The sequence below is a fragment of the Ambystoma mexicanum genome, chromosome 11 (genome assembly GCF_040938575.1).
Source record: "Ambystoma mexicanum isolate Mex_15411 chromosome 11, UKY_AmexF1_1, whole genome shotgun sequence".
Lineage (NCBI taxonomy): Eukaryota > Metazoa > Chordata > Amphibia > Caudata > Ambystomatidae > Ambystoma > Ambystoma mexicanum.
Genome location: NC_090934.1, coordinates 987,717,380 through 987,732,430, shown reverse-complemented (window position 1 = coordinate 987,732,430; position 15,051 = coordinate 987,717,380). Strand labels below are relative to the sequence as shown.

Here is a 15,051-nt window from a genome sequence, read left to right as displayed (position 1 = left end):
CTCAAACTTAGGTGGCCTTGTACCTAATACGCATTTACTGTTTCTCTGAAATGTGGTAAACTAGGTTGTTTCTCTCCCCTCGCAGGACTCTCAAACTAAGGTAGCCCTGTACCTAATACGCATTTACTGTTTCTCTGAAATGTGGTAAACTAGGTTGTTTCTCTCCCCTCGCAGGACTCTCAAACTTAGGTGGCCTTGTACCTAATACGCATTTACTGTTTCTCTGAAATGTGGTAAACTAGGTTGTTTCTCTCCCCTCGCAGGACTCTCAAACTTAGGTGGCCCTGTACCTAATACGCATTTACTGTTTCTCTGAAATGTGGTAAACTAGGTTGTTTCTCTCCCCTCGCAGGACTCTCAAACTTAGGTGGCCTTGTACCTAATACGCATTTACTGTTTCTCTGAAATGTGGTAAACTAGGTTGTTTCTCTCCCCTCGCAGGACTCTCAAACTTAGGTGGCCCTGTACCTAATACGCATTTACTGTTTCTCTGAAATGTGGTAAACTAGGTTGTTTCTCTCCCCTCGCAGGACTCTCAAACTTAGGTGGCCTTGTACCTAATACGCATTTACTGTTTCTCTGAAATGTGGTAAACTAGGTTGTTTCTCTCCCCTCCCAGGACTCTCAAACTTAGGTGGCCCTGTACCTATTACGCATTTACTGTTTCTCTGAAATGTGGTAAACTTGCCTGCCGCTCACTTCCTGTCTGCGTGCTCTCGTTTCGTCTGTCTTCCCCCTCAACCCCCCACACCCTCCTACTCCATGGTGTTCTCTATCTCGCCTATCTTCTCTAACTGCTTCTCCATTGACTATCCTGCTCTCCTCACTAAATCTGGTAGGAAAAAGTTTAAAAAGGACATCCTGGTCTCCAACCCAGGCCTCCCTATCGCTGACACCTACACTAGTGCCAGCTCCAAGGAAACTCTCACTGACATTCTCTTTTTCGTGCCTTCGCCTGACCTATGGACCCTTCATATGGTCTCTGTGCTCTCTCCTTTCTCCTCCCCTCCCATTAATGGTGGCACCCGTTGGGATGTCCTCTTGGCCCCTTTCCGCTCCTCTAAGGCCATCATTAATGTCTACGCTAATGGGACTGTCTTGGTTCAAGGCCCTCAGGCCAACCTTCACCTCTTTGATAGACGCTTCCCACGCCTCATCAACTTCCTCTCCTCTCCTGCTCTCCCCCCTCCTCTGTCCTCAGCTACCTTGCCTCTACCCTCCTTCCCTGCCCCCTCTCGTGCTCCTTATTCACCTCCTTCTCCAACATCTCCGCAGGGCGTACCTCTGATCTGTACCCCTCCCCGGAAGTTCTTCAAGGATGGCAACCTTCTCCACATTGCCACTCTTAATTCTCGCTCTGCCATCAAGCATTCCTCTGATATCTGTCGCCTTCTTGAGGAACTGGACCTCGACGTCCTCGGTCTCACTGAGACATGGTTCACTGCCAGCTCTGCCACCAGCTTTGACACACTCCTACCTGACGGTTACAAGATCCTCTCCGTGCCCAGGACCAACCGTGCAGGGGGTGGTGTTGCCCTTATCTTCCCTGAGTGGATTCCTGCCACTGTCACTCCTACGCAGACCTACTCCTCTTTTGAATGTCTCGTCTGCCGACTCTCTCTCTCTCCTAGCCATTCCCTTACCGTGGCTACTATCTATCGGCCACCTGGTCAAATTTCCTCCTTCCTCTCTGAGTGGGCTGACCTCTCCTCCTCACTACTGTCCTCAACCACTCAACTCCTCTTTCTTGGTGACTTCAACATCCACCTCAATGCCTCCTGTCCCCCCACTGGTCTCTTTCATGACCTCTGCAACTCTCTCGCACTCTCTATTCTCCCGTCTGGGCCTACTCACTCTGCAGGGGACACTCTTGATGCTCTGATCTCCTCTGACCTTCCCCTCTCCGTCCCTCTCTCCACTCCTCTCTCCTGGAGTGATCACTTTCTCCTATCCTCCCACATCACCCTCCCTACCCCACAGGCAAAGCCACCCTCTTCACTACCACCCACCTTCTCGGTCATCCGACCCATGAAGCGCGTGTCAGTTGAGGCTTTTGCTGCTACCTTCTCGCCCCCGCCTCCCCCTTCGGCTGACTCCCACCCTGACACAGCCCTCTCCATGCTCCACTCTGCTATATCTAATACTCTTGATATCCTTGCCCCGTCATGAGAATCCGCCTGAAGCCCAAAGCCAAATGTAACTCCTGGTATGACTCGGATCTCGTCACCCTAAAACGCAAGTGCAGGGTGGCAGAGAGGAAATGGCGTGCTTCATGTTCATCCTCTGACAAACTGGCCTGCCGCCTGCTCCAAAGGCAATACCGGCTCTCCGTTCTCACCAAGAAGAGAGCCCTTATCCAAGCCCACATCTCTGAGGCATCAAACAACTCGGCCAAACTCTTTAAAATCTGCAAGGAGCTGGCCAACCCTGCTGCAGTCTCTACCTCTCCTGTCCCCTCCCAGGCCCTCTGCACTGCACTGGCCTCTCACTTCATCTCAAAAACTCAGGACATCCTGTCCTCGCTCTCCTCCTTTCACCTCCTTCCCTCTCTTCCCGGCTCTTCCTCTGACCCTTCTGCAGCCACCCCTCCTCCCTCCTTCTCTGCCTTTCCACTTTTTTCTGCTGATGAGGTTTCCAGACAAGTCCGATCTATGAAAGTCTCGTCTAAACAGGTTCACCCCTGTTCTTCCAAAACCATCAAGGACCACGTCAACTCCCTGGCTCCTGCCCTGGCTGATTTTCGCAACCACTCCTTCGCCTCTGGAGTCTTCCCTTCCCCCCTCAAGCACTCCCTTGTGCACCCCCTCCTCAAGAAACCCTCTTCCGACCCTTCCTGCCCGGCTAACTATCGCCCAATCTCCATTACTCCCTTCCTGGGCAAGCTCCTGGAGAAACTGGCCATCTCCCAGCTTAACCTCCACGCTGAATCTGTTGGTAGTCTTCATGACCATCAATCTGGCTTCAGAGCTGCCAGAAGCACGGAAACTGCTCTCCTGAACATCCGTGAGGACCTGCTCTCGAACCTCGATTCCAACACTCTGTGTGTTCTCATTCTACTCGATCTCTCCTCTGCCTTTGACACTGTCAACCATGCCATCCTGCTCAACCGTCTCCGTGATAACCTGGGTATCACTGGTCAGGCTCTGGCGTGGCTGACCTCTTTCCTTTCCAATCGACCCTCCCAGGTCCAACTGGGGTCCTTCCTCTCTGACATCTTTTTCTCCTCCTGTGGTGTTCCCCAGGGATCTAACCTCTCTCCCTGGCTTTTCAACCAGTATCTGGCACTCCTTGCCCTCCGCATCGCTGCTCTCTGCCCCAACTTCCAGTGCTATGCGGACGATACCCAGCTCATCTTCAGGCTACCCTCGGCCTCCTCCTCTCCTTCCCTCATCTCTGACTGTCTGTCTGCTATCCAGGAATGGTGTGCCGCCAATGACCTTTGCCTTAATGCCAGTAAGACTGAGATTCTACTTATCGGCACACCCACTCCCTCCTTCCCTGCAGATCTCTAGCCGGCCTCCCTTGGCCCCCTTCCTGCCCCTACCTGCAAGGCAAAAACCCTCGGGGTCATCTTCGACTCCACACTCTCCTTCTCTCCTCATATATCAGACGTCTCTAAGAAGTCACACTACCAGCTGCACCTCCTCAGAGCTATTATTCCCTTCCTCTCCTTCCCCCAGAAGCTCACTGTCTCCCGAGCCCTGGTTCTCTCAAAGCTGGATTACTGTAACAGCCTCTATCTTAATCTGCCTGCCTCCACTCTCCGCCCTCTGCAACTCATCCAGAACAGAACTGCGAGACTTGTCCTTGGCCTTAAGCCCAGGGACCGTATCTCTCCAGGACTGAAATCTCTAGACTGGCTCCCAGTGGCTGCGAGGATTAAGTCCAAACCCTCTGCATTGTCCACAAGGCCTTCTGGGGCGTGGGGCCCAAATACCTTCAACTCTCTCTTCCTAAATATCTTCCTTCCCGAGCCCTTCGCTCATCCGTCTCCAACTCCCTCAGGGTCAGCCGCTTCTCGAAGCAACGAGCTGGGGGTAGATCTCTCTCTGCAGCAGGGGCCTCCCTCTGGAACAGCCTTCCTGCCTCCCTGAAACTTGAGGAGAACCACCTCCGGTTCCGGAAGCACCTCAAAACCTTCCTCTTTGCTTCTGCTTTCTCTCTCCCTCTCCCCTGCTGAACAGCTTTAATTCTTCACTGAATCTGCTCTGAATCTGCAACTGGGCCACTCTCAGTGACCTTGGTCCAGGACCCAGCCACTCTCCACTTGCACTGCCTCCCGGGCACCCCCCTGCACTGCAGGACTGTCACTGTATCCTTACAGCCCCCCTTCCCAGCACTTGTTCTGCATCTACCTTGCACTTGCCACCAGCTGGCCATATTTATTATTTTTTTACGCTACTTACCTTGTACTGCACTCCCCCCCTCCCCTTCCCCTTGCACTTTTCCCTTCCCCCCACCCCTGCACTTGCGCGATCTGAATGACACCTGGCCTAGTAGGATCGTTATCTGTCTTCCCCTTGTTTCCCCCCCTGCCTCGTCGCGCCTTGAAACACTTGGGTATAGGCGCGTTACAAATGCCATATCATATCATATCATATCATTCCTGGAAAAACAATCACTAAGGAGGAGGGATAACAAAAATAACTTGTGAAAGAGTTACAAGAATGTACACAGAAAGTGACTAGAGACATATTTTTAAGTTAACCTACTAAAAAGAAGTCTGAAGCAAAGGAGAAAAATTGTGTGAAATGACAATCAGGATAAGGGAGACATTCTCCGGAACTTAATTTGTTAGACTAGTGGAAGGATCAGTTAGGATAAGTTCTTGGACAGCAGACTTGTTTCCAGTGTATGACTTCCTGATGATGAACGACCACCTTAATGTTTTATATAGCAAGGGAACACCCACATAGCAATTGGAAAAGTTAGGCCCTTTTTCAATAATTTAATAAAAAAACAAAGTGGCAATATCAAAATATTGTCTCCGTCTCTTTTCTGACCTGGCACAATATCTAAATTGATAATCAATATGGCTGGTTGTCTCTTGCAATAAAAATATGTCTTGGACTCCATTGGACTCGGAAATGGACATTTGATTCCAAATTATGTAACTGTGGCAGAGAGAGGGGCATCTGCACGTATTTTATGTCATGGTGCCTTAATATCATTCCTAGCTGGCCGAGGATTAAGAACTAATAGACCTGGTCCTCAGCATTGATGTCCAGCTCAACTGAAAGCTATTCTTCTTAAAGGATTCATCGTTTTACCAAATTCCTGTTCACTCATCTCAGATTGTGGAATCTGGCAAAAAAACTTGTTCCACGAAACCTGGAGTCCAAGTAACCTCTCCAGGGTGAAGACTGGATAATAGAGATGGGGAGACTGGCCACATGGAGCATGGGGAATCATGAGAACTTCAAGTGAATGTGTGACAAATTAAGGGATGCTTACGAGGACTGAATATTGGATGCAATCACTACTCTTTTTGTCCATCTTTTTATTTAATGTCCTCATATCCATACCAACTTCTTCCCTTTTGTTTCCTGCAATTGTGAGGGAAATATGTTAAGATTTGTTGATAACCATCATGTTGCCTTATCAACTCAATGCAACTTGCTCTTTGATGACTTTTCCGTTACGTTTTAGACGTTTTTGTAATGCTGTTGCTTCCGTGGTCTGTTAAGGATTATATGTTTATGCTAATGTCTTTAACTGTAGGTTATTACCTCCACATTTTTCTACCCCACTTCCAGACCAATAACAAGAGGAAATTTGCAGTTTTTCATTGAGCTTCAGGGGAATCCACTTTGGTCTCTCCGGATGTTTTGGCCTACAACTAGGGCTGGCCAATATTGACCAAAAGTCACATTTCACTATGTTTGTTTGGGTAAATGCTCCGTTGTTAGCCGCCAACTACATGTGAGATGTCACAAACACTTTTATTTATAAGACACTGATCAAAATAAAGTGCACATACAAGGTTACTCTTCCTGTTTCAGAATACGCAGAGCTGTGTAAATATCAAAATGTAAATACAAAATGGTAGTTTATGTAATTATGTATAGATATGTATATAACTCGATGTTAATGATATTGTCTCATCCTATATCGATTCTGAAAGTGTATTAATATATTTCCAAAAGTTGATATATCGCCCAGCCCTACCTACAACTCCCATCTGCCCTTCGCCATATAGTCAAAGGCGAAGGATCATTGGAGCCATAACCCAACACCTCTAGAGAGTCACAGGCTGCTTACTCCTAATGTACCTAAGGAAAAATGTATTTGAAAAATCAATAATGGCTTTCTCTTTACATCTTGGACATGGAACATTGAAAAAGAGTCCACGAGACATACCCAAACTTTTTCCTTATTCCGCACTCACCTGCTCTCCTCAATGCCATCAGCTCATGTCTTTGAACCTGGCTCTGCCCTATTTACATCCCTCTGTAATCTCCATTGTTACTGCTACATTATTGATTGCCAATGTGTTGCATATGAAGTACTCCGATGCTCATGCAAAGAGGGGCAGGTCATATTGTTAAAGTGTATTAAATACGTATTTATTAAACATATTTATTACAGAGTTTGCACTGACAAAAAAAATGTGATTCCATATGTAGTTGTCTCAATAGCAGAGGTGTATCCTATATCCTACTGTTGACATCAGGAGTGTCCAACTCCAAGCCCCCAGGGCTGCAAACCTGGCCTTTTTCAGTATATCACTGATTAATATTCATAAGATAAATTAGCATGAATTTAGAAATATTGTATGCAAATTTATCTCATGAATATTTATGCGGGATGGCCCGACAATCTGACATGTTTTCCGGCCCTCATTGCCTGCAGTTGGACATCCCTGGTAAGCATAGTCAATTAATCGATTCACTTCCATCTTTCATTTCATTTAATACATGACATATTTTCATGCTCCATAGATCCTTCAATGCCAGAGTTCCTGAGCTTGAGGAATGTGCAGAAAAACAGAATCTCCCTTGATTGGACGCCTGCTGCAAATATGACTGGTGCAGATTTCATTTACAACATCACATACAGTAGTTCACAGGGGGCTTGGAGTGTCACAAACAGCACTGCCTATGCCACCCTTGTGAGCCTGGTACCTGGGACAAACTACACAATACACATTGTGACAGTCGCTGCTGGTAATTATATCAGTTTGCCTGTTATCACATCTTCATACACTAGTAAGTTGAGTTTCTGTTTTTGTATACTGTGTTCATGGATGCCCTACACTGATTTACTTGTTCTCTGACATTGTACCAGCAAATATTAATTCAGTATTTCCAAAAACCTATGGTGATCTTGTGAATTTATTTTCTTTATTAGCAATAAGCTAAACGTAGTAGTGCAAGAGCTGTTCACTACGCCCACTGCTTCTCTACAATGGTAAATATAAGGCAGTTGTTAAAAGGAGCTATGATGATAACAGGACTGCCCCAGTTCTTTTGCTACAGATGCTCACTGTGATTTTATGGGTGTTGCCATCAGCACCCCTCAATATTCCCAATGTGATGTCCTTTGCCTGACTCGCAATTATTGATGCTTTAAAGCTGAAACAAAAATGACAAAAATTAATATTTTCTGCTTTTTATTGAATAGTCTATACAATCCATGTGCACATGTTTTTGACGGAAAGATGCCATCATATGCCTCAATGTTTTGCAAATATTTAAATGTCAATGCCCCTTTGCCTGCAAAAATTGCTAAAACATACAAAAAGGAAGCTTTCACTACTGAGGTTTTTTCTCCAAATATGTGTCTGTGTAGTGGTACCAACGTGTGTTTTCTGGGAATATTTTCCTTAAACAAATTGTTACTTGGCTGTCTCCACTCTTAACCTAGAAACATTGAAATGGTTATTCATTAGGTAAGAAAAGTCTAATCCTGAACCATAATGTTAAGGATATCAGCTTTACTTCTTCAGCATAATTTGTTGCGAGAGTTGGCTGTGAAATAAATATGAAATAATGCAGAAGCAATATCAAACAACTGTTTGATTTAAGGCACAAAACGGCCCCATATCATTGCTGCTCTCTGTGATCCAAGAAGAAAAAAATTCCTCTACACGAGAACTGAATACGACTAGATCCATCACAATATAAAACATATTTCAAAGATTACAACAAAATTGTAATATTCTGTATTAGTGCAAAAACAAGGGGGTTCTGGGAGTTTCTCTACTACCGGCCTATATCCGGGGTTAGAATCTCAACCAGAGTCTTTAGCTCACCATCCTTTCACAGAAGAGAAATTTCCACTACATATCAGTCTTTTTCCTGCCGAAGGGCAGTCCAACACTGAAATTCCTGGCAATTCTCTTCTGAACAAGAGTACCACCAGCAATCCCAGACACGTGTTTCGGCCTGGTTGGGCCTCGTCAGTGAGGTGGAACTGTGCCTCTCTAAGAACAGTTAGCAAGGGTTCCACGTCTGGATCACCCTAGTAACTTAGGGTGAAAACCCCAAGCTACTTAATATGCAAAAACAAGGGGGTTCTGGGAGTTTCTCTATTACTGTTCTATTTCCCGGGTTAGAGTCTCAACCAGAGTCTTTAGCTCACCATCCTTTCACAGAAGAGACATTTCCACTAAATATCAGTCTTTGTCCTGCCCAAGGACAGTCAGCACTGAAATGCCTGGCAATTCTCTTCTGAACAAGAGTACCAACAGAAACCCCAGACACGTGTTTCGGCCTGCTTGGGCCTCGTCAGTGAGGTGGCGCTGTGCCTCTCTAAGAACAGTGAGCAAGGGTTCCACGTCTGGATTACCCTAGTAAGGAGGTTCTGGGAGTTTCTCTACTACCGGCCTATATCCGGGTTAGAGTCTCAACCAGAGTCTTTAGCTCACCATCCTTTCACAGAAGAGAATTCTGGGCAGGACAAAGACTGATGTGTAGTGGACATTTCTCTTCTGTGAAAGGATGCTGAGCTAAAGACTCTGGTTGGGACTCTAACCTAGGATATAGGCCAGTAGTAGAGAAACTCCCAGAAACCCCCGTGTTTTTGCATATTAAGTAGCTTTGGGTTTTCACCCTACGTTACTAGGGTAATCCAGACTTGGAACCCTTTCTCATTGTTCTTATAGAGGCACAGCTCCATCTCACTGACAAGGCCCAACCAGGCCGAAACACGTGTCTGGGGTTGCTGTTGGTACTCTTGTTCAGAAGAGAATTGCCAGGCATTTCGGTGCTGGACTGCCCTTGGGCAGGACAAAGACTGATGTGTAGTGGAAATATCTCTTCTGTGAAAGGATGGTGAGCTAAAGACTATGGTTGAGACTCTAACCTGGGATATATTGCCAGTAATAGAGAAACTCCCAGAAACCCCCTTGTTTTTGCAAATTCTGTATTACCACCTGCCGGGGGCATGGTCTTGGCCTCCCAGCCAATGAGTAGGCTCAGAAACGGGGCTTTGCCACATGGTAAAGCACCAGTTGTGAGCCTCCTCAGAGCTGGAGGCCACCATCTTCCTCCTCCAGATAGTGATGTAAGTGCCCCTCCATCCCCCTCGTCCCCATTCCCCAAACCCCTCTCCTTATCCACACATTTCGCCCCCTCCCATCCCCGTCCCTCTTACCTTCTGCTTCTATGTCCCTCGCCGGTGCTGCGAGCACTAGTGTTCCCGGAGTGTCCAGATGCATGAAAAGAGAGAAGGGACAACATGTAGTCCCTCCTCTCCTGATCCATGGCGCCCATATTTTTTTTGAATTTTTATTTTTTAGTTGCAAAAAGCTGTACATGTCCTTTCTCAACTTAAAAAAAGCAATATTAGCCTCACAAGTGTGGGGGGGCATTACTGGACCTGGTACTTAAGTGCAGAACAGTGATATTACTATTATGTGACCAATTCCATGAAACGCCATATTATGCCGAGATATTTTTAATTCTACTGCTACTGAAACAACACAGCTTCCAATTATGTTCCAGAGACCTTAAAGGTGCCATTTGTAAAATGTGCCCGCTGGTCAAGGATAAACACATAGAATTTCTATGTGGTAAAACATATGTTTACTTCGCCATTTCTTCAGATTTAAACCTACAATGTTCCTACAAGTGAATGTTCAATGTTGCTACAAGGGAATATACTTGTAACTAATTAAATGTTGGTAGCTCAATCAGTCCTCTCCACAAAAATCATTTTAGGGTGATCAAGTATTGTTCGGCTTCAGTAGACGTTCGCTGCACGTTGGCAAGAGAGGCCTCTAACCTGAATCTCAGACAGATAAGAGTCATGGACATTGATGATTGCAAAACTCTGCTTTTATGACAAAAAATGTCTGTGTCAATTCTGATATTGAAATCTATGTTTTCTTTCAAAATAATTAGGGATTACGTTTGTTCTCCTTGCATATAATATTGATTATGTCTATTGACTGCGTTTACACATTGAGTGTTCACAATGAACACCCTTTTTCCTACACTCTCCTCCTCATCTAATTCCCTTTTTTGTCAAAGCATATTTTCTTCAGCATGCATTTGTTTGCTCACAAAACACATTGCCCTTTATACTATATTGGTTCCGTAACTAAGTAACTCCAAGCAATACCATGTTGGCTTAGTTGATATGTAGGGGCCAAGTTGTGTGAGAACCTCCCTCAACTTTACAAATTCAAGCACTTTACACAATCAATATAGAGCACCTTTTATGCCATGTTGCCCTGGCTACCCTATTAAAGTTATAGATATAAAGGATGAGTTGTTTGTACTAATTGCTATAATGTTTCAAACTTTTCATCTAACTAAAGTGGCAGATCATTTTTTACACAATATGAATATGAAATGTATGAGTCTAATTGTTCGTGTACACTGCCCAACATGCACCATTAAGCCCCTTTACCAACAAATTACACACAATGACCCAGCCAAGGTGACAGTGGCCAATGTTTGCAAATGTGAATCACGCCGTCACTCCTGTTGTCTGTAAACTCTCTGGTCCCTCTAACATTATTTTATTTACTTAGATTTTGGATTGCACTGGCTCATAACAGGATTCTCATAATACATTGTGTTAATTACAGACACACTGGTAGAATTTGCATTCCAGCATGTTGATGTATGGGTATAAATGTGTTCTCAGTGTGTTGGTTTATGCACCCTGGAGAGGTTAATTTCTTAAATTTTTCAATAGCAACAAATACTTGTTGGTTTTGCTAGTTTTCATTCACTTCCTTGCACTTTTCTGCCTTTGAAGAGCTTGCTCACCATCTCATCGTTCTAGCACTCTGACATTACTATGCATGTGCATGCAGGTTTCAGCATAGAGATGGGCGGCGGCTCTCGCTCTCCACAAGGGATGGAGATTAATTGAATCTGATTCTTTCAATATATGCGCCTCCACTTAAGGTTTCAATTCTTAAGCACATAGTGATTCTTTCTCTATTTTCTGTTTACTAAAGACACCACTATCTTTTTAAAAAGAAAGTGCTTTCACATTACCTACAATGAAATTCATGCAATATTGTTATTTATTTAAATTGATATTAGTTCATTCACTTGTGCCATCTATATCACTTTGCTATTTCAAAGTGCGCTGATGATCGCTAAACAATATCTATCAGAGTGAAACGCATACTGTCTCGGATTGAAAAATACAGCTACAAGAATGACATATTTTTGCCTATCACAAGGAGGGGAATACATATTGTATTTAACTGAATGGACTCATTGCCAGCACCTATCCTTGCTTTAGTTACAATCACTTGTAAGGTGCATTCACACATGTACCATTGCTGCTATTATATTATATGGATCCAAAACGATATGGTGCTTCTATCAGCTCCCACTGCAGTTTAAAAGCATATACTCTTGTGTTATGTGCAGATTTCATTGATGACATCCAATATTCACTAAGATATAATCCAACATGCATTCCTTACCTCAGGCATTATAAAAATTGCTAGACAGCGTCAGCAATTTAGTTATTGACAGAAGAACAAAGCGTTCTTAATTTGTAGACATATACCCTCTAACACTTATGGCTATTCCTTCTTCTTTCAATCCAGACAGTATACAGAGCAATACCTAGCATAACAGCCTGATCAACATGCACCACAGGCACATGCCTATACATTGTTGGTCCAGTTATGCACCCCCTTGAACTGGTCAATCGGTCTCAAGTTGGTCTAACCTCAGGGGTATTCTGTTACCCATTTCTTCAACAGCTGGTGAGCTCGGGCAGGCCAAACTCCCTCTCTGGGATGCCAAACCAGGAGTGGCAGGAAGTGCCTGTGGGTACCCCGGGAGTTGCTAGGCATATCCTGGTGACCCTTAATGCAGTTATTGAGAAATCTGTCATATGTATTATGATTTGGGTCTCAATGCTTCAACAATTTAGAGTTTATTGAGACAACTGACCTTTTCCTCCTTAGGGCCTGAACGGATACCACCTGAGAATATTACTGTCATAAACAATAACTCAACAAGTTCCCTGCAGATCAGCTGGAACCAACCCCCTGGAATCGTGGAACTATACACTATCGCCATTCACGGAGCCGTCAACCAAACGAAGAAAAGCACAACTACGCAGCCTGTTACTTTCACAAGCTTGCTCCCTGGAAGGGAATACACTGTCACAATCACAACAGCCAGCGGCCCGTACAACGAGACATCAGATCCAGTGACGGGAGTAACATGTAAGTGTATATGTTACAGTGTACAGATTTATTGTCGAAAGTGTCAAAACAGCCACAATACATAAAGACAGAAAATCATTTTTGACTTCATGGTGAATTTTACCTGCACGTTTATGAGGTTTAAGTAACAGGAGGTAGTTCCTCCAATGTACCTCCAAAATTAGGCAGCATTAAAAACTGCTAATTCCGCCAGTGGTAATACCGTGGAAAAATTGAGGTAACGGAATCACCTCCACTTTTTTCCTGCACTGCAAAACTCGTAATGAGGCCCATTGTCAGTACTGTTTGAAGTGAATATGTAAAATAGGAAGGATCCTCATTAGTAATGCCTCTACACCTTATTTCTTGTTTGTCCTTGATTAATTGCGCAATTTGATGTTAATGGTGATGATGTTTTAGATTAATATACTGACCCAATGATTTTTGTTGGCCTAATGTTATGTTAGCATTTATTCATCAGAGTCCTGCTGTTTGATAAGTGTGTTATTTACCATGCTTATTTTCCTGATATTAAAATGTGTATATTGCATGGGCCCTGTGGGCTTGCTTCATGAGCTCCTGCCTTTACACTTTTCATCTGGTGCATGTTCTTGATGCTCCTTCTTATGCCACTTGCATACACCAGAAACATGGGCAGCACTGGTAGTTCCAGGACCCACAACCTATGGGAAGATACAAGACAAATGACTCCTGGGAATCTGCATGCTGCTGCAGTGCAATGGGGCAATATAAAATGAATGAAGTAAAATCAGTATATCATACAAACAGCTCACTGAACTGTGCAAATCTGCCCTTAAAAGTAAAAGAGCTACAGCAATGGCCAATGCACACTCAAATGCATCTGTACAACAAACAATACGGGAGGGTTCTGGGTGGGTATGATCCTAGTGCTGAGACCACACAAGTGAGACAGTTGCAGCAATAGGGGAACTCTTGGAAGGTTGTCAGTAGCTACTCTTAACATACCCATGAAGCCAGAATAAAGGGAGCCAAGAACATGCTCTAGTTCATGTAATATTGCTTTGTAAAATATTGTCTTCTCGACCCATTACTTGGAGTAGTCCAGGAGGTATGGGGCGTGTCATCAATTGCTCCTGGAGACACATTTAATTGCAAAGGAGATGACTTAATAGAGATGGGAGTGGTGGGGGTTGAGTTCCACTACAATCAGTTGTATCCCTACAACATGGAGGGCAGAAACGGGTAGGAAATGATCCAGTCTCTAATTATTTGATTCTGCATCCTAATTTTGAAAAAAAATCAGTTTCTCTAGGTAACATATTTCTACACACATACACTCCAAGGATATTCTATATAATATTATGGGATTTTCACAAATGCCCTTACTTGCTGGTAGGTAGGGACGTCAAACTACCATCTGAAAACCAATTGGACAGAATCCTAGCTGGTCAGACACCAGACAACTTGAGGCATAAAGAAACTACAGGGTCTTGTAAGGCAGTTAGGCCTTGTGCACACATGGAAACTGGCACACCTGTCGGGAGGGAGCATGCTGTTCACTGCACTGCACCTGACAGCTCATTCCATATCAATTACCTTTGCCTATGAAGGAATTGAAAGGATGACATAACCAAAGTAGATATTGGCAACATACAACTATCCAGCCACACACTGGTGCTGACATAACTAAAGTGGATATTTGTAATGTAAATTTTTCTGACCAAGCTCTCATCTAGGTCACAATTTAAGTGGATCTGAAAAAGTATAGACCAACTAGGCGTTGACTTAATTTAGCTCTCTTCCTAAATTGCAATCTCGCAAACCAAAAGAAAAAAAGACCTCATATTTTCTTATATTACACAAAAGCAGCGCTGATTGTCTCTACTGTTGACCTGGTGGTGAAGGTCATCATTCAAATGACTTGGAAGTGCGGCGAGTGTGTTGGCCGTGTTGCAGACTCTTGAGCCGACCTGTGTGTCAGAGTCTTTTTTCAGTGCTCACTGTGTGGAGGAGGACCTTGCCTTATTTCAGCCCGGCTTGCAGCGGAGCGCAGCCGAGTGTGGCGAGTATGTTGGCCGTTTTGCAGACTATTGAGCCGACCTGTCAGAGTAATTTTTCAGTGCTCACTGTGTGAAGGCGGACCTTGCCTTGTTTCATCCCGGCTTGCAGCGGAGCACAGCCGAGTGTGGTGAGTATGTTGGCCGTTTTGCAGACTCTTGAGCCAACCTATGTGTCAGGGTCTTTTTTCAGTGCTTACTGTGTGGAGGAGGACCTTGCCTTATTTCAGCCCGGCTTTTAGCAGAGCACAGCGTAGTGCAGCAAGTGTGTTGGTTGTGTTGCAGACTCTTGAGCCGAGCTGTGTGACAGAGCCTTTTTTCAGTGTTCACTGTGTAGAGGAGGACCTTGCTTTATTTCAGCCCGGCTTGCAGCAGAGCGCA

At 44.6% G+C, this 15,051-nt stretch overlaps 1 protein-coding gene across 1 annotated transcript in view; it reads left to right on the top strand.

Annotated features, from left to right (window-relative positions):
- The window catches only part of LOC138505094 (uncharacterized), a 717,078-nt gene that overhangs the window by 480,862 nt on the left and 221,165 nt on the right, over positions 1-15,051 (top strand). Inside the window, exons 45-46 of the mRNA XM_069625408.1 lie at positions 6,942-7,208; positions 12,389-12,652. Of these exons, the coding sequence (XP_069481509.1) occupies positions 6,942-7,208; positions 12,389-12,652 (531 nt within the window). The remainder of the gene's footprint in view (positions 1-6,941; positions 7,209-12,388; positions 12,653-15,051) is intronic.